Source organism: Quercus lobata, chromosome 4, assembly GCF_001633185.2.
Source record: "Quercus lobata isolate SW786 chromosome 4, ValleyOak3.0 Primary Assembly, whole genome shotgun sequence".
Taxonomy (NCBI): domain Eukaryota; kingdom Viridiplantae; phylum Streptophyta; class Magnoliopsida; order Fagales; family Fagaceae; genus Quercus; species Quercus lobata.
Genome location: NC_044907.1, coordinates 52,607,548 through 52,628,617, shown reverse-complemented (window position 1 = coordinate 52,628,617; position 21,070 = coordinate 52,607,548). Strand labels below are relative to the sequence as shown.

Genomic DNA, 21,070 nt, shown 5'->3' with positions numbered 1-21,070 from the left:
TCACATTCACTTCTCCCATCTGCGCAGTTGGTTCTTGAATCGTTAGACCCCCTCGAGTTTTAAACGGGAAACCAGTTTGCCGGGGACAGTTCATTATTGGTGCTTTACCTTTGCTCTGCAGCTGATCATCCTCTAATCATTCATACTCCTCAATACGTCTCATGAGCTGCCGCATGCCTTTGGGAGGCTTCTTGGTCAACGACTCTCGTAACCTGGAATCCTCGGGCAACCCCATCCTGAATGTGCTGGTCGTGACCCTTTCGTTATCCCCACCTATCTCACTGTACAGCTCCCAATACTGACTGGCGTAACTACGAAGGGTCTCTCCCGCCCTCATTTTCATTGAGAGAAGCGCATCTACCGGCTGAGGTATTCGGCTGCAGGTCACAAACCTAACACTGAACTCCTAAATTAGCTTGGAAAAGCTACGTAAGGATCCTTTCCGTAGCCCATTAAACCACCTCAAAGCAGATGGTCCCAGACTCGAAGGAAATACCTTGCACATCAGCGCATCATTATGAGTATGCAAAAACATCATCTGAATGTAATGACTTACGTGCTCTACCGGATAAGTTTTTCCATCGTAGCAATTGAACGGTGGGCGGGTAAACCTATCCGGCATTCCGGCCAGCTCGATTTTGTCCGAAAACGAGGATTGAGCTGCCTTTCGTAAAGCACGACTCATAGCGTCGATGGCGGCATTTCGACGCCGTCTCTCCTCCGAGGAGACTGAGTTCCTAATTTGGTTCTCCCGAGAACGTGAGCAATCTTGGCGTTGCCTCGATTCCCAAGACGGGGACCGGTTCTTATATCTTCGAGATCCCCGTGAATGTGAACGGTCTCGGTATTAATGGGATTCCCAGGAATGTGAACGACTTCGCCGTAGCCAAGATCCAGACTGATTAGATCCCTCCCATGTCTATTTCCCCTGTTACCGACCTCCTACTGCTGGTCATTTCTATCTCCCCTCCAACGCCTACCCCTTAATTAGAACTCCAAACCCCTGACTAGTCTGCGCAGTCGTTCAAACTCATCATCTTGCTCCTCCCTTTGCCTACGTCCCGTAGCACCGGAAACTATTCGTTGGGTCTGGTACGACCCTTCTCCCATGCCAGACATTTCTTCTTGTTGGTCACGCTCTCTATCTTCTCATTCCTTCTGTTTGTGCTCTCACCAGCTTGACCCTCGAGAAGACCCCATGGACCCGCTTTCTGCATGACCCCCCGAATACCTTTCAGACATTTTCCCCGAGCTTAAATCCCTCTAGAACCACAGCGTCGTAGGAGAGCCCCAAGGTGGGCGCCAATTGTGCGCGCCAAAGACAGGTTTACTGGGCCAAACTGTGACTTGGGCTCACAACTTATTTGTATGGTGGGTCTGGGTATCCTACTTTGGGTTGTCCTAGGTTTAGGTACTCAATGAGACCACTTTTTTCTCTTTTCCTACGTTTTCTTTCTCTCAGGCTCTCTCTCTCTCTTTCTCCCTCTTTTCTCCTTTGAAAATTGCATCCCCTTTCCCTTTATTCGTTTCTCCTATTTATAGCCATTGTTAATGGGGTGATTATCATTATCTTATCCCTTAGTGCAAAGAGAAGTTCAATGTCGATAAACTTAAGTGGATTTTTAGATATGAGTGGCTTTGGAAACGGTTCCCACTGCAGCGGAGTTTCCTAAGGTTCTGTCAAGCACTTAAATAGCGACGTGACCGGTCATGTGTAGAGTGTCCGGAAATGGGCAACATGCTAGCGGGGCGTTTGCAGTCCGCTTTCCAAGTACCCGGACAACACCCAGTTTATACTAGTAGTTATTATGAGTTTGGGCCAGGGCTTTTGTCGGTGGAAAGTTTGGACCCCCGGCCCATATCATTAGTTCATGGCCCAAGGCATAAATGAACTTGGACATTAGGTGCCGTACATTTAGCATTTAAAAAACTCAAAAATAAGAGAAGGGGGAAAGTTTAAAAAATATCTACGCTTTCATTGATGTGTGATTGTGAAGTTGTATGACGATTGTCCTCTGAATTTATTTCCACGAGTCCTTTATGAACCTCCATGTTTGAACTAGCATGTCTGAATGCAAATGTCTTCAACTTAGGGCAATTGTTTATGCTAAATTTCTTCAATAATGGAAATTCCACATTACTGTCAATATAGAATTTTTTAAGAATTGGAAGATCTTTTAAGAAATGACTGAAGGAAAGTTAGGTATGTTTTTAGTTTGGTTTCCACAACAAGTTTTTCCATAATGCTCAACTCTAGCCAATCAATCATGGAAAGAATTGACAATTCATTAGAACTAAATCTAATGCATTGAGAAAAATTCTCACTTTTTGCTAATACGGAATTATTATTGGTTATATTTTATTAAAAGCTTTAATTTTCTTTTAGAAAGAGACTTATATGGGAATGGTTTTTTTTTTTTTTTTTCCTGGCAACATGTAGAGGGGGAACAATGGTGGAGGAGCAATGGGTGGAAGAGAGAGAGAGAGAGAGAGAGAGAGAGAGAGAGAGAAACGTAGAGAGAGATAGAGTCATCAAACGTTTTTGGATTTAGAGATAGGTTTAGAATATAATAAATAAGGGTAATTAATGAGATCCTAATAAGAATATTTGTAATAATGAGGGTCTTTTTTTAACCGTTAGATTTACTTAAATCCAACGGTTTAAAAAAGATGTAACTTTTTAGAGTTACATAACTTGAACCCATCTCCTTAGAAAAATATGTATGTCTAGTTTCCAAAACTTCTAGATTTATGAAGATCAGGCCACTAACCAAAAAGTTGTAAGCTCTAGAAGTGGACTAATGAACCCAAAGTTGTTTTTATGGATTTATCCCAATCAAACAGTTAGTTCTCAATTCAAACTGTGGTCAAACTCCAAGTTAAACTAGGTCAAATTTAGTCAAAGTTGATAAATAAAAAAATCCTAAAAACATTTTTTTTTTTTTTTTTTTTTGATATAGAAACATGAAGTTTTGAGCAAATTTTACATTCGGTCAACTCTCAGTCGACCAGAGGGCATATTAGTCATTTTGACTTAAACCAGAAATTCATGGGGTTCGATACCCAAACGAGATAAATCATGTGGATCTAGACATTCCCACGGCCTCCGGTAAGTATCTTTGATTATGTTACAGTTGTAACTTTCTTGGCCAAAGCAACATGTTTTGGTTTTAATTCAATGAAACTTGTTTGGTAAGAGTATTTAAATATAATTTTTTATTTTGCAATCCATAAAATGGTGGGTCTCACACTTAAATTTATTGTTTAGCTAATATTTTCTAAATTTAGTTTTCATAAAATTGTATCCTATTTTTATAATTTAGAACATGATTTTAAAAACAGCTAAAACAATGTTTTTAAGATACAAAAAATATTTTTAATAACATAGTTGTAAATAAATTGAAAATAATGGACCTCCCATAACTCTTTTATCTTTTAAATTAAAGAGTTTATCTTTATCCCAAAAAGAATTCACATCCTTTAAATTTGAAACTTATCATAAAAAAAAAAAAAAAAAAAAGTACACGATAAACTCTATTTCCTTATCATTATCCACCAAAAAAAAAAAAAAATTAAAAAGTATGACAAATTCTAAACATATTTTTTATTTTTTTTTTAATCTCAAAAAAATAGAATGGTCTCCCAAATAAATTTTTTTTTTTTTTTTTTTTTTGTATTTTGTATTTTGAAAATTATTCTTAAAAGTGAGAGCAAACACGTAAAATATTAAAATTTTTATCTAAAAACTAGTTTCAAGTTCAATTTTTTTGAAAATTGTTTTTATATTGTTTTGAAAACCAAAACAAAAATCCTCCTACCAAATAGGCCCTTGAGCTCTCAAAAGACTAACGTCCATTATAATTCTCTCAGTGATATTATTTTGCAAAGCATTCACTCATTTAGAGACTTACAGACTACTGAAAAAAAGAACCAAGCAACCTAAGCAATACTCAAGGATAAGCACTATGCTTATCAACTCTTATTCAAAGACTTCCTAATTGATAAGGATAAGCACTGTGCTTATCCAAAGACTCAAAACAAATACGAAATCTTTTCACATTGAACTTCGAGACAAGGCCTTGAAATTATAAATCACATTCATTTTGGTGCCTCTTTTGAAGTGTAAACTTCATGATGAGCTTGGTATTTGGTGATCAGTTTGTCTCGAGGGGGCCAGCTTTCTTTAATTATTGGAGCATATGCGAAATTCTGGATCCATTCTAATAACAAGGGAAATTTTTCATGATCTATCAAGGTCGCACCACATACCTCCTCCAACACACTTAGCAAATTAGCAAGCCAACCAAAAGCAAGGTCTACAAGTCCAATTGTCTCTCCATTGAAGAATTTTTTTCCAGTAAGCTGTCTTTCTACAAATCCCAAGTTCTCCTGGGCTGTAACGATAGCTTCCTCTTGATCCTTCCCTTGCTTGATAAAAACATTCCATATTGATGGCAAAACCTACATTGGTACTCAATAAAATATATAGTCATACTAACAAGTATTTAGGATGGAACAGCAGTTTTGCATGAACATATCATAAAAATTAGTTCCAAAATTTTAGCAAAACAACTATATCAAATTTATGGGTGATGAATTTTTATTTTTGTAGATTTAATTTGATAGGATTTAAACCCTATAATATCCACATCATAAATTTTGCTCATTAGGATCACAGTCCAATTTCTAGTATAGGCAGATTCATCTAGAAATTTAATAGACTATTTCGGTATCAATAAATAAAGGTGTACTGTTTTGAGATTATCATTAAAAAAAATGTGTATATCTGTATATATTAAAATGATTTAGAAAGTTAGTTATTACATTTTTAACTGTCTAAAATATCCCTAATTTAATTAATCTATTCTTATTTATTAAAAAGAGAAATAAGGTTAAAATGGTAAATCAACTAAAACTTTCCCACTACCCTCACACTTCCCACTTCTAGCCTCATTACCCCATGTTTCTAACCAAAAATAAGAAAAAAAAGACTACCCACCCACAATTCCTATAAAAAAAAACTACCAATGTTTCCAATAAATAAAATTATTAAAAATAAAAAATTCCATAAAAAATAAAAAATAAAAAAACTACTCACATCACATAAAATTATTTCACCACAAACGCTTAACACTCATCACACACCTAGGTTTTTTTGTGATTGACAAATATATTAATCCCAAATTATAAGTTATTAATTATTAACTTTTATTTCAAAAAAAAAATAAAAAAGCCTCTGAGCACAAGCGTGAGCGTGTGCTCAGAGTTTAGTGTGTGTGTGTGTGTATATATATCTTCTTCTATATTTATATATTAAGAAGATTCACAAAGTTAGTTATGGCTTTATAAAATGTCAAAAATACCCTTAGTCTAATTAGATAATCTTTATTATTAAAAAATAAAAATAGTTTTAAAATTGTAATTCAACAAAATTCTAAAAGAAAAAGAAAAAGAAAACTACCAGATAAACTTTTTTTTCAAAAAAATTAACACACTCTCTATTTGAATATATCTCATGCACGTTTGATACATTTTTTCCCTAAAAACTAGCACACATTAAACCCACCAGTTGCTTCTTTTCAGATCCAAAATTTTACTTTCTTAAAAATTCATTCCATGTAACCTCACTAACAAAAAATAAATTCAAATTGAAAAATTATATTAAACTCAAAATGATAGAAAAAAAAATCCTCATCACCCGTGTTGCGTATGTGACGAGACTAGTATATATTATTTGCATGTGCATGACTTTAATGGTTTTGTAAAAGCCCATGTATATTTTTATGGACATTTACAAATACAAGTTTCTACATAATCCATTTCATAAAACAAAAAGACAAAAAAAGAAAAGTCTAAAGCCCATAATCACTTTTTTTTTTAAGCTATGATTGTTGTCTTTTCTCTCGTAAACAGTACATTTTACAAGACTCACAAACTTCACTTTTCAATAATTTTTTCATTTTCATTAAAAATGAAACTTACGTTACTATTTACATATTTAAAAATTATTATTTAAAATTTATTTTACTATAGCGTTTTTAATTTTCAATTGTATTCAAACGGACTCTTAAACTTATATGTTGGATGCGATAATAATAATAAAAAATAAATTTAATGAGGACTACGAGAAGTAAAGTGGGGGTGGGAGGAAGTAGTGGATTAAGGGTCGACCTGAGTCCAGTATCTTGTGCACTCCACCCAATATGTTGGCCATGTATTTAAAAATTATCCCATGACAACATCTCATCGGTTCGGTGTACAAGAAGCACTAAATCATTTAAACAATTGGACTGTGGATAATAAAACCAAATAGGCTGCGTTCTTCTTTTCCCTTGTGTTTTTTTTAGAAAACAACCTGTGTTTTTTAAATTCTCACAACTTCCATCCATCCTAATTGTTTCAATTTCTCACAACTTCCAAAACTCTTTTTTCCCACTTTTCCTATTTTCATACACGCTTCTAACTAATTATAAGCTCTCTCTACTTTAAACCAACACAAAATTGCTATGTTTTTGCACGGGCTAAGTTACTGGTACGACAACTACTAGTCATACCAATTCATATGATGCGAAATTGACTTCCTTAAATTCAAGCCAAAATGTTCTAATGTTTTATTCAATGACAATAAATTTTATTAATTGAGCTTATTGGAGCATGATGACCATATATATTCAATACATGAACAAAAAATCTAATTATCAGAAAAACCACTAAATTAACTCAGTCAAATTTTTCAACAAAATATATTTGCTATTATTTAATGCAATATATATATATATATATATATATATAATTTTTCTAATAAAATTACTTTCTTACCTTTAAACTGTGACTACTAAGAAATAACAACATAAATAACTGATTACTTGAGTCTTAAATGGAGGATCAGTGGTTACTTTACCTTATCATCTCCAAATTTGGCCCAAAAGCGTGCCGTGGCTCGTTCAGAAGGATCTTCAGGCAGTAATGGAGTCTGCTTCCATGTCTCGTCGATGTATTCAAGAATTACAAGTGACTCCAGTAATGGTTTTCCATTGTGAACAAGCACTGGTACCTTCTTGTAGATAGGATTATACTGAAGAAGTAAAGAGCTCTTGTTAGAGATATCTTCAAATATGGTATCATATTGAATGCCCTTCAAGTCTAGTGCCCAAACGACCCTTAAAGCAAAGGGACTTGACCAAGTTCTGAAGAGCTTCAGTTCTTCCATTATTATGAGTTGATTTGCTGTTACCATAGCTGATGAGGCCATTATAAAGGCATTTTCCTGTGGAATTTGGATAACATCCCTATAATTTACTCTATTTGTAATTGAACCATTAAAAAATGGCAGAATCTCGCCAGTGCTCTAAAGTTTTGCCGTAATATATTAAGGGCGCAGATCAATAAGGTAAGGGACTGTTTGGTTTGAGCAAAAAAGAAGGTGTATTTTGTATTTGGTTTCAGTTTTTTATGTGACACATTATTAAAATACTTCCTCCGTCCCACTTTGTTTGTCCTATTTGAAAAGTCAAACTTTTTAAGGGAACATCATTTATTATTAATGTATAAATTTCCAAAACTACACTTAAATAAATTTATCAAAAAATTGAATTAGTAAATTAATAAGGGTATAATAGGAACATTAGTAAATTAATGATTTTTATTTTTAGAAATAGAACAATATTTTAGGACATCCCAAAATGGAATAGAGGACAAACAAAGTGGGACGGATGGAGTACTTGTTTGGATTTGTATTTGTATTCAGTTTTCATTTTTTATTTTTAGTATCCAAAAAAATAGGATTTGAATACAAAAACTAAATACAATTTTTTAGTGTTTTTATTTTCTTGAAAATGAATATAGTAGTATTTTCATAAAAAAATTAAATTAAATATGTGAGTTCCACTATCACTGACTTGTCAAATCAAAGAACTCTCTCTCTCTCTCTCTCTCTCTCTCTCTCTCTCTCTCTCTCTCTCCTCTCTTCTCTCTCATCTTCTCTCTCTCTCTCTCTCTCCTCTCTCTCTCTCTCTCTTCTCTGTGTGTTGGTGGTGGTTGTCATAAAAAAATAAAAAGTGAAGGGAAGATAAAGTAGAAAATGATACAAAAAAAAAAAAAAAAATTAGATGGAAACAAAAAAATGAGTACAAGATTTTAGTATAGAAAATTAGTACAGAAAATCAAAATGGAAAATGAATACAACCTTAACACAAACCAAACAGACCCTAAAAGAACAGTTGGGCATGCATTTAGTTTCAATCGTATCCTTACTTTATTTAGAGCAAAAACATTTTTTTTAAGATTTTAGTAAAATCCGGTCAACAATCGTGAGATTTTAACTAATACCAATCAGGTTCAAGATATTTAAAAACTAACAAACTTAGTTCCTATTCATAAGAGGAGGAAAATGAGTAATAATTCAGGAATCAAGTTGGTCAATTTTGAAAAGTCTTAAATCTAGCTAGCATTAACCCAAATCTCATGAGGGTTGTTAATTGTGTGTGTGTGTGTGTGTGTGTAAGTGAATAATGCTTTTTTACAACTATGTAAAAAATTATGTTACAATTATGGAAGTGAATAATTCCTTTTTCCCCTCTCTTATTACTCTTGTATTATGCAAAACTCATTTTATGCTTACTATTGTCTTCAAGTATGCTTGTAGCTTGTAACATTATATAGTTATACATGAGTGTAGGGTCACAATTTTGGAGCCCAAGCCCAAATATTATAGAGTCTTGGTCTAATAAGCCCAATATAATGAATTTGTAGAGAATTGGTTGGAAACTTGGACCTTAGCAAATCAGACGATCGACCAACAGGTCTAGATGATAAAGAAAGAAAGATGACATAGATTTACTAGGAAGAGACGTCCTCGGATTTTACCCGAGGAGACTCATTCTTCATATATATTGTTCGTCCTCCCCATTTTTTCCAGTCCTTCCCCCCTATTTTATACTATCTTCTTCCCATTTCCACCGTCCACATGTAGATTTAGGTTGATAGTGATGATACTTGTCTTATCAGCCCCTCCCCAAAGTCATTGGGAGTAGTTGTAAAGGCTAAAAAGCAGGGTTCAGTTTAGTTGCAGAGCACTTAATGCAATAGTGCAGCTTTCTCTTAGATATTTCCAGGCCTTCCTTTGTCCTTTTCTTTTTAATACTTATTCTCTTCTGTGGAATGGTCCGGAGTGTTACTCTCAATGACAGACCATCCCTTTTGTCCTTGACCTTGCCTGGCCGAGGAGGAGTTCTTCTTTGGGCTGGACCCCTGGTCCAACACATATTTTGGTATGGTCTCCCTGGTTTGTCACCCCCACATTAGCCTCTCGGGATTCTTCTTTTCTTCTCCTTAGGAGGAAAGGAGGATCTCGATGTGATAAAAGCCCCTTCACGCCCATTTTACACCATTTCTGACTGCAAGACATTTTTTTAGTTTACCTAAGTCTCATTTCTGATGTTTCGGTATACGAGGCGCGCCTTCATTAAGATCTTTACGAACTGGCATAGATCCAACGGTTAAAGACTTCTTTGGAAATTGAGTAGAATTTATTTCACTCGTAACTCTCTTTTTGAAACTCGGGCGAATTAATTTCCACCAGATTTCACCTTCTATATAAGACACCTTTGGGAGAATCATTCTTCCTCATTTATAGATTCTTGAGTTTTGCATGAATCTCAAGTTCTTAATCCTTTAAGCATTCCCAGGGACCCCACCAAGATGGTGATCAAAGTCTAGGGAATGAGGTAGCTAAGGATAAAGGTGAGGGCAAGGAAACCAAGCCCTCCTCGAAAATCAAGGATGCCACCAAGATCCAGGATAACGCAGTTAAGGCAAGGGAAGCAGAGGCCAAACCTTCCGTCCTCTCAATCGAGCAAGAAAGAAATCTCTCCTCCTTCAGTTAAGACCCGAAGCAGGTATAGATCGCATTAGATATTTGGTGCGACAAAGTTTGAGTCCCACCCGTTTCTCAGCCTTGATAGCAGAACATCTTGTAACTAGGAGAAGAGGGGTCCATCAAGGATTCCCACCTCTTCTTCTTTCTCGTCACCAGTACCATCCATAATGGCTCGATTGCTGCTAGAACAAGATTGTGGATCTAGTATCTCTGCTACTTCTTCTTTCTCATCGCCTATACCATCAATATTGGCTCGGTTGCTGCTAGAATAAGATTGTGGACCTACCATTCCTATGAGCTTTTTTTTATTTTTTATTTTTATTATTTTTTTTTTTATAGTTAGCTTTTGAAACAGGCTTACCTAAGCCATTTTGTATATGATGTACTTTCCCTTTATTTAATAAAAAGAGAACTGCATTTTTATTTTATGAGTCTTTCCTTTTTTGCAATAATCGTTTCATGAATATATGTGTTGGTATTTTTCCTTCAAATAGGGCTTAGAATTGATGCTATTGATAGTAATGACAAGTTGTCATCCTGACTTTATCAAAACTAACAGTGGCACCCGACCGCTAACTTTAAATAAGTTAACTATGTAGGACTAATCAGGAAAATAACCGTGTGCTCTATACTGCGAACAGTGCAACCATCAAAGAATTTAAAGTAAGTGATCCAAGGGGACCATCGTGTACTAAGGTTTTGTTCAACATTTATGATGATGTTATAGTGTTAATTTCCCCCAAGTATCTGGTTTGAGAACTCAGGCATGCGTTGGGTTCTATTTAAACACTTTATAGAGATGTTATAGTGTTAATTTTCCTCAAACATCTGGTCCGAGGACTCAGGCATGCGTTGGGTTTTGTTTAAGTACTTTACAGAGATGTCATAGTGTTAATTTCTCCCTAGCATCTAGTCCGAGGACTCAAGCATGCATTGGGTTCTATTTAAGTATTTTACAGATATGTCATAGTGTTAATTTCCCCCCAGCATCTGGTCCGAGGACTCAGACATGCGTTGGGTTCTATTTAAGCACTTTATAGAGATGTCATAGTGTTAATTTCCCCTTAGCATCTGGTCCAAGGACTTAGGCATGCGTTGGGTTCTATTTAAACATTTTACAGAGATGTCATAGCTAACCATACTTCGGATCATCTTTTGATTTGTAGTGCTATCAACATGCGCCGTTCTGGGCAAAGGATTCCATGCAGCGAGACCGTGCCAATTAATTTTCCATCTACGTGCTGTGCTTCTGTCATTTCAACTGCGAAGGTTCAGCGATACCGACCATCTGGTCCGTGAGAACCCCCATGACGGGGGCACAAAATATATATTTGAAATTAAAAGCCCTCAATATAGTTCCATACAGAGCAATCTTCTACATGGCATGCGCCACGGCCAAAATGGTCTCCTCCACCAATGGTCGATATATCGCGATGTTGCCTTGGTAGGTTAAGCATTCAACTCACTTAGAACCAGGTCCCCACAGACGGCGCCAATTGTAGGGTCATAATTTTGGAGCCCAAGCCCAAATTGTATGGAGTCTTGGTCTAATGAACCCAATACAATGAGTTTGTAGAGAATGGGTTGGAAACTTGGACCTTAGCGAATCAGATGATCGACCAACAGGTCTGGATGATAAAGAAAGAAAGATGACATAGATTTACTTGGAAGAGATGTCCTCAGATTTTATCTGAGGAGACTCATTCTTCATATATATTGTTCGTCCTCCCCCTTTTTTTAGTCCTTCCCCCTATTTTATACTATTTTCTTCCCATTTCCACCGTCCATGTGTAGATTTAGGTTGATAGTGATGATACTTGTCCCATTAGCCCCTTCCCAAAGTCGTTTGGAGTAGTTGTAAAGGCTAAAAAGCAGGGTTTAATTTAGTTGCAGAGCATTTAATGCAATAGTAGCAGCTTTCTCTTATATATTTTTAGGCCTTCCTTTGTCCTTTTCTTTTTTAATACATATCCTCTTCTGTGGAATGGTCCGGAGTGTCACTCTCAATGACAAACCGTTCCCTTTGTCCTCGGCCTTGCCTGGCAGAGGAGGAGTTCTTCTTTGGGCTGGGCCTTTGGCCCAACACATACACTGGTATGGGCTCCCTGGTTTGTCACCCCCACAATGAGAAAATAACTTATATTAAATCATGTTACAAATATAATTTATATATAAGAAATATGAACAATAATATATTTCACCAATGTCTCCCCCCCTCCCCCCGGATTATAAAAAATTATATTACAACTACGTAACCAATAATATATTTTTTACTGTATTATATTTATATATATATATATATATATATTTGGTCCTCTTATAAATAAAAATAAAAATAAAAATTTGACTCTACCACTACGAATCCAAAATAAATTGCAACTACATAGTAGTTAATATATGCATATATGCAATTTCTTCTATGATTGGATGGAAAAGCACATGAATGAATTAAATGGCAAGAGGAGAAATAGATTCTAGATGGTTTAATACATATATTGAAAGGTAGATAATGGGGAGGCGAAGAGGGAGGTGGGTTTTGAATCACAAATAATGAGCATTATAAAATATGCTATTATCGATGGATTATCACTTGAATTTTAATATTTTCTCTATTTACTAGTATTTCATCAAGTAGAAAATTCTAGTAAATGTAAAATTTCTTGTCTGGACAATGCGGGGGAGAGGGGGACGGGGAACAAAACAAACATTTTAAAAAAAATTTTAAGCAAAAAAGTTTTCCACTTGTTTTAGACAAATGACAAAGTTTAGTTACAAAATTAGTTGTAATTTTATGTTACAACTTTATTCAATATCTTTTTATTGGAGGTGAACTTTGACAAATCCACCATTGGATTACATATTTTCTTATATCCTCCATGCTTACATAATTTCGAGAAAATTAAAGATCGATAATCATGTCATCAATAAATTATTTAAATTACAAGTTTTTGTTATTAAATTATGCAATATAAGCTTATAGATCATATAGTAAATAATATCCGATTAATACAAAATTTAATATAAGTATTAAGAACATAAAAAACATGTAATTCAGCGGTTAAATTTTAAAATATATAGTAATATTTATTTTATTGAGTGAGTTTGTAGACTTAAATTACAAAAAAATTTGTAACTAAATTTTGTCTTTAGACAAATAGAAATTTTGTCCTTAAAACCAAAGCTGCTATAATTAAATTTTTTTCCCGTTTTGGCATGTTGAACTATTCTTTATGGTGAAGGTTTAATATGTTCGAGTATTTTTCTTAATTTTTCTGTGTGTCGTCCCCTTCAATGAATTGAAAGTTCCACATCAACAGAATAGGGTGTAACAAATTAACAATACAGAATGCAAATTTCCAAAGTACAAGGATGGTTTGGAAATAAAATTAAAATTTGATGAAATATTTACATGAGGTCCCATCCATTTACGTAAGCTCTGATGTCATGCGTACATATATGTCTTGGAATTGGAAATTATTCCATAACCAGCGATTTATTAATTTTGATTTGGAATCTTGTGATTGATGGTTTTGGTCAGTCAAGGTGACTTTTCTTTTTTATATTCTTCTCTAAGGGCAAAGGTCAAGGCGGCTTTTTTTATCTTTCTTTTCATTGTTATAATTGTTTGGATATTATATAAAGTAATAATAGAAGAGAGAGACAAACCCAGATAAAACAAATAGGATATAGATAATTTGGAGATGCACTATCTGTTTTTTTAGGAGAATATTTGTCCCTTACATTACCGTTGCTAGAAGGTTATCGTAAATTTATTTTCAAGATACAATTAAGATGTTAGGTTTTATCGATAACAATTCTAGAGAATGGATGATCACATGATTTCTTGTATTTCCTCTAACTTACTATTTTGTAGAGTTATATTTCATTAAAAGACACGTATGGAAAGTTAAAATATTTCATAAAACCGTTTATAAGGCTTGAAATCTCTTCAAACTCTCTGAATAGTCACCAAAAAATTTTGTAGAAAAATCCCGTTTCTTGATTTTCGATCGGTCAAAAGTTACTTTCAATCGATCAAGTGCTCTTTTCGATCGGTTAAACAGGAATCGAGCAGTGATCGAGACATCTAGAGACTCCTGAATTTTTTCTTTACAATTTCGATCGATCGAGCCAAAATTTCAACCGATCGAAAATGTTATATTTCAAACTTTTACTTAGAAATTTCAGAACTTGAATTTTCATTTTAACAACTTTATGAAACAATATTTTTTAAATTCAAACATCATTATTATTACATCATATCCTTATATATACCTATATATACAACAATAATTATTCCAAGGAAGCTAAATTTTTTCTTCATCTTTTTTATTGGCCAGAAAGGTGGGTAAATGTGATATAGAGAGGATGACTAGTTGAGGTCCAATCCAACCACTATCCGTGGACATTAGGCAATTTTTTGGCCCATATATAAACTATTTGAAATTAAGAGTTTATCATTCTGGTTTTATTTTTATTTTATTTACTTCCATTTCAATTTGTTTGTACTCTATTTCATTTTGGAATGTCCTAAAATATTGTCATATTTCTAAAATTAAAAACTATTAATTTATTAATGTTCCTATTATGCTCATACTTTATTTTCAAAACCATTTTTGATAAATTTATTTAAAGGTAGCATACATTTTTATACAGTAAACAAAACAATAAATGATATTTTCTTAAAAATTAATTTTTGAAACAGGACAAACAAATTGAGACAGAGAGAGTATTTTTTTTAACTTTTAAATTAGTAATAACTAGTTAGTAATTATGTAATGTTCGAAAAAAAATTTAACTAAAGATGATCTTCTCTCTTTGATATTTTTATTTCTCTACAAAATATAGAATTTGATAATTATGTGAGATCTAAGATTTGATCATTTTAGAATTACCTCAATGGTAGAAGTAGTGCAGTCTTTTGTTCTGCACCATTTTGATGACTACATAAGATCTAAGATTTAAATCATTTGATTATTGTTAAAGACGTTTTTGTGGCAAAGATTGAATTGATATAATGAGCCCAAAACTCTCTTTTGGGTTCATTTAAATTTGATTAAATAGAGAAATTCAAGCCCAAAATTTAAATATTCAATAAATAAAGATTAGTGGTGCATCACAAGAAAGAAATCAAAGTATAAAATAACAAAGAGAAGGAAAATATGCATAACATATTAAATCTGGAACTTTTTTGCACATACAACAAGAAGAGGAATTGGAGAGAGGTGGTGAGGGAGAGAGAGAGAGAAGACTCTTTGATACCACTATTTTCACCTCTAGGAATCAAAATTGTGTTACTCATTCATGGTTGTATTGGATTTTGTTTTGAAGTTGGAATTCTAATGGTAAAACATAGCTTGCCTTGTTTGATATGAATGAAGGGCTTTTATACTAATGGTTCGTTTGGATTGAGGAGGAGGGAGGAATTAGCCAACTTTACTCTACTCTCCCTCTCCCTCCCCTCAATCAAAACAAACCTTAAGTTTTGAATGTTTTTAGTAATTGATTTTGATCAATATACGAGGCTTTAAACCCCTGAGCTATTAGGCAAAAGGTAATTTTCAGTTAGCTTTTGTTTAGGTAAAGCAGTGATTTGTCTTTTAGCATAATTTGGGAAAATCTTTGTCCCAAGGCCATTGCATGGCTACTCTTTCAACTAATTTAGAGCATTGTGAAGCTAGTCTTAGGGTTTGTTTGGGATCCGTTTATTTTGCTGAAACTAAACATTTTTTGCTGAAAATACTGTAAATAAAGGTAAAAGTTAGCTAAAATAGTACCATGAGACCCATAAATAGTACCAAAAAATACAATGGAGCCCATGAATAATAGCAAAAATAAGTTAAATGGTAAAATAAGCTGGATTTTTAATTTGGAGTCAAATGCACATTTAGTGGTGTTCAATAGCCAAGGGTGCTAGCTAAGCACTAGGGGCTAAAATGGGTTGGTCAAAATGTTCAGCCACATATAATAAGAGTTAGAAGCCTCCAATTGAGTGAAAATTTTGGGTACGAGACCCTTTCCATGAGCCTTAAATGTTGCAAGTATCCTCAACGCATTATGCAACATGCATGATTTGGGTTCATGCAAAACACCTAAAACAAGTCTATTCATACATATGAGTTCCAGTTAGCTCAACTGGTAAAGTCTCTGATGATTGTAGAAGAGATTTAGGGTTCAATTCCCGCCTACACCAAAACTGATTGATGTCTTGATTTGATAATAAAGAGTCATTATTAGGAGTGGACGCCATAGGTTGAAACTCTCTCTAAAAAAAAAAAAAAAAAAAAGTCTATTCATACCCTCCAAACCATATTCCTTCAAATTCCCTTATGTTACATGGGTCTAGATCATGTTTAAATTAATAAAGTAAATTATAATATATAAATTCGACTCACAAGGAAGTTGGGCTTGGCCGAATCGGACTTGTAGAAAATTTGTCGCGAAAATGGATATCATCAATAATTTTAGAATTATCTCGGCTGCGGAATTAATGTGGTGTTTTGTATTTGTACCATTTTGATAATTATGTGGGATCTAAGATTTGATCATTTTAGAATCACCTGAGCTGTAAAAATAGTGCAGCCTTCTGTTTTGTACCATTCAATGCTAGGGAGAGTTACTAGAAAAGAACAATTAAGGTATTGTGTGTGTGTGTGTGGCTAGCCCATAAGGATAAAAACCTTAGGCTTTGTTTGGTTTGGGGGATTGAAAAGTGGGGGCTAGAAGAGGAATGGGAAGGGGCTTGCTTTTGTTTACTTCCACTACACAAGGTTTCTTCAATTGGTTCTTATTGAAATCAAGAAAGGGAAATGATAGAGAACGGAGTTAGGGAGACAATGAAATGAAATCTAATCCCTGGAAACAATCCAACAACAAGAAGTTACTCAAAAAAAGGGATTGGAATTTCTTGGACACAGGTCTTGCTCTCCTGTCATTAGCTCCTTTAATTTTATCTTCTAAGGTAACTGGTCCAACTATTGGCTGATTCTTTTAGTTAGTCAGATATAAATCCAGTAGCTAGTTGCCTTTCTTTCTTCTTTACTTTTTCTCTTGTTTTGCTTTCTTGTTACTTGATGGGTTGGGTTGTCTCAATCCTTCTTCAGGCTGGTACTAATTAAAACTTGCGCCAGCCGATTTGAATAGCTTAAAAGGCTCCTGAGTGAAGATTTTTCTTCCTATAGCCCATTTCATTTAGTTAAAGGGTCTACGACTTTGATAGAGAAAATCCATGCCTTCTAAACTTGATTTGTTTGGTAAGGGAGTTTTGGACATTTGGACCCAAATTCAAGAGTTAAGTGATTATTTGCTTACAAGTCCATTCGGTGTAGTGTGGGCTTTTCATTAAAAAAGGATGCTCATGGGCATCAATTTAACCAAAAAGGTCATGAGTCATGTACGAGGATGAAAAGACCTTGGTTAATAGTTAGAGTCTGCATAGGTGAATAAGACTAAAGCCCAAAAAGTCATGAGTCATGTATGAGAATGAAGAGATCTTGAGAACTAAGTTCAATGGAAAAACAATCATATGGTGACTATAAGTGACTATAAGAAATGCATTGTCTAATTCAAACCATTTATCTTGTCACTCGTCCATATGATGTTAGTGCATTTATCATGTAATATTTAGGAGGATGAGTATCTTGAAAAAATCTTAATCAAAAATATAACTCTTAAAAAAGGGGGTAGATGAAGTAGCTCTCTATGAGATTTGGACTCATTACCAACTATATGTTCATGAAAATCAGGATTAATTAGCACAAAGGTCATTTCTTGCAAAATACTGATAAGTCATGTCAACACCTTGATTATATTATAAGTAAGACCCCTACTGATTATAAAGTTGAGTTTACAAATTTATTAAGAAGTGTAACAGAGCAAACTTGATGATCCATATATAATGATATTGGCCCGGGTGAATATATATATATATATATATATATAATATAGTTCATCTTCATCACCTTATCATTTTATGCGGGATAGCTGCGCAAGCATCCTTCTATATATCTTCTTGCAATTAATTATAGTAATAATGAGTATGTAGGGCCAAATTGAGCACAAGCTGGAGCCGGTTGTGCAGTTGTGCTCAATGTGACCTTATCCATAATTGCCAGAGATTCCAAATGCAAATACGTACGTACAACAGAGCACATGTAGGAAAGTCCACAGAATTCAATGCATATACAGTAGCTAAGCTAATTACTGAACTGTTCGAGACCTTGCGTGGTGATCCCACGTAAAGGACCATTGATAACATAAATGAGTTGCTTGGACTTATCCATGTTCGTTGTCTTCAATAGCTGCTGTCAGTGTCACAAAATGTAGAACAATAGAAAGAATTAGAATTTTTAAAAGGGAAGATATTCTTCCACGCACTGTGTTTGTTATTACATATATAGACTCAAAACGAGAGTTAAACCGACGTTTTTAGTTATAGAAAGTGCGCCTTGTGAAAGAAATTACCCTCTTTTAAAAAGGATAATATATATTTGGTTAAAAACCTTTAAAACTATAATTATGACTAAAATTATATATTGATGATAGTTTCTTCAATTATCACATAATAAAATGAGTAAGGTCGTTCTAAATATGTTTGAAAACATACTTTTTTTTTTTTTCTTTTTAAAATGATTATATTAAAGCCTACTATATATCATCAAGTTTTAGAAAAAAAAATTGATTATAAAGGGAACTAGTTATATATTTTAGGATAATAATTGGTCCACAAAAGCTATTATTACACACAATTTTTCGTGACTTTGAAGATTCATCACTCAGTATCTTATACTCGTTGCAAAGGTCATAGGAGATGCTTTCTGTTAAAAAGTTAAGACAGAAAACAGAGAAGATTTTGGCTTTTGCGAAAGCTTTTAGTTGGGTGAGAATAATCAATACGTAAAGGTAGGCAGCGTTGGAGTGGTTTGCCAGTTGAGTTTGTGGCTCATATGAAAGGTGGGCGCTGCTCCTTTTACACATGAGATGTTAGCCAGAAGAAGAAGTTGCGTCCAACTCCTAAAAGACACTTTTTTGGTTTCTTGTAAGCTTTCTTGTGACCTTTTCTGTATATCCCTTGGTTTATACTTGATACTCTGTAAACGTATATGTATCGTTCTCTCATTTCAAAGTCACATTATTTTACTATTTTTGAAAATTGTTGTCTATTTCATCAACATTATTTGAACGGTGAAAATCTCGAAATTATATATAAATTTACGGTTTCATCAATATTTTTCTTTTTTCACTTTCTTTCTTTGATTAATAATGTTTTTTCAGTAAATACTTTTCTTCGTTATGGTTCTTTTTATATTTCTTAATTTGTTGTGCATAGTTAATTTGGATTTGCAAACTAATCACACGACAAGATTAACTTATATTGTGCAAACTTTGAGGTTCATTAGTTGGCTCGTGTGGTGTACGGGAGATTTGAATGCAGACCTCTAATGCTCTCCCCAAAACACAAACCAACTTCTAATACTAATTATTGAGCATTGATTTTTTATTTATTTTTGTTAAATTACATATTATTAGTTGGTCCTGAATCTTGGACCTTGGTTTCTAAATTGTTTAGGAAATTCCAACTTAAGACACGGTAATGCAGGGTCCGTTTGGTTGGAGGGGTAAAAAAGTAGAAGGATAGAAAATGGTGGAAGAATAAAAAAGTGGAATGATATAAAATATTTTAATTTCTTTCCTTTGAAAAATACAATCACCCAAATTTATTAAAAAAATAAATATCATACCCAGGAAAAAAAAAAATCACGTCTAAGCCCCCCAAAAAAAAAAAGGAATAAAAATAAAACAAACATTGTCATGCCCAAGGCCAAATAAAAAGAAAAGAGGCAACCTGCAACGTCCAGTGGAAAGCAAAAGAAGAAAAAATGAGAACAAAAAGCTTTCACTTGTTATAATTGGAATTGAAAAAAATAATAATAAATAAATAAAATAAAACATAGAAGCCCATGTGCAAGTTGCACATGCGCATTTTTGTCATTTAACCATTAGAGTTTTCTCAACCAAATTTTATCTCTATTTTGGAATGAATATTTTTTTGTGGACTTAAAAAACACCATTGAAAGTTCAAATATGTGTATAAAAACACCCTTGAATGTTTAGACCCCCAATTTACAAATTTTCAATTCAAGCTTTACATCAAACAATTAATGCGCGGAACATGAACAAAAACTTAATACAGAATTGGTAAACAATCTATGCCAATTAAAATCACATCCACAGCAGAAAATAAAAGGCAAAGATAAAGGGAAGAGAGATGCAAACACAAGGACAACACACGATGTGCTATCGAAGAGGAAACCAAAACTCTCGGCGTAAAACCTCTCCGTCGCCCTCCAAGTGGTCAATAATCCACTAGAAAATGTAGTTGGGATACATGAATAGCAATAGACCCTCCAAGCCTAATCTACCCGATGTACCTAAACCCTCCAAGTTTCTTGCTCCAACGAGGTTGCGCCGAACCTTTTTCTTTTCTAGCTTACCGGATTCCGCTAGAATCCATAGCATCCGCCATCCTTGGCATCTTCCAATGCTTCCCAAAGCTCAAAAAAACACTCAACACTCTAAATGGGTGTGGGTAGTGTTTGGATAAAAATCTCCTCTCAATAGATATGACAATGAGAGAGGGAATAAGAAGAGACTACAAAGATTTCTCTCTAAGAATGAGTAGCTCTCTATAATTGGGTGGGTGTTTTGAAGAAACCTCTCTTAGGGTTTTTCTTTCTAAATAGTCACACATATTTTGTGGGAATAAGGGGTATTTATATTGGTGTAAGAATGGAATGCGAAAAGTCAGTTTTTCCAAAACAGGGCTGGCTGGCGACTTGACCTCGCGACTTAACTGAGTTGCGAGTTCAAGCCGCGAGCTAACTGAGTGGCCAGTCTGGATTTTTGTCCTGTATTGCTCCAGCTGGCATGACTGTTCAGCTCTCTTGCATGCTTTGCGCGTGTGCAACTTTTGGCGGTTTGCAGCCTCGAGTCACCCGCAAGATCCAACCGCAAGTCCCTGCTTCACTACACAGTCTTGAGCATTTCTTCACACTCTATCACACACTACCCTTACATGATTCCCACCTAAATACAGAGTTTCTAAGTGCTGTATTACAAGCAAATTTGTCACGGAATAAAGCCAACACATGGTTGATTAAATTCAACCTTATAACCCTCATTTTCCCCTCTTAC

General features: G+C 34.2%; 1 protein-coding gene across 1 annotated transcript; it reads right to left on the bottom strand.

The window, feature by feature from the left end:
* Window positions 1-3,837: 3,837 nt before the first annotated feature.
* LOC115986776 (glutathione transferase GST 23-like) lies at window positions 3,838-7,347 on the bottom strand. Its single transcript, XM_031110064.1, has 2 exons — window positions 6,902-7,347; window positions 3,838-4,461 (listed from the first exon to the last, which is right to left on the bottom strand). Exons 1-2 carry the CDS (start codon window positions 7,250-7,252, stop codon window positions 4,099-4,101), a joined length of 714 nt encoding a protein of 237 aa, XP_030965924.1. The 5' UTR covers window positions 7,253-7,347; the 3' UTR covers window positions 3,838-4,098.
* Window positions 7,348-21,070: the final 13,723 nt, after the last annotated feature.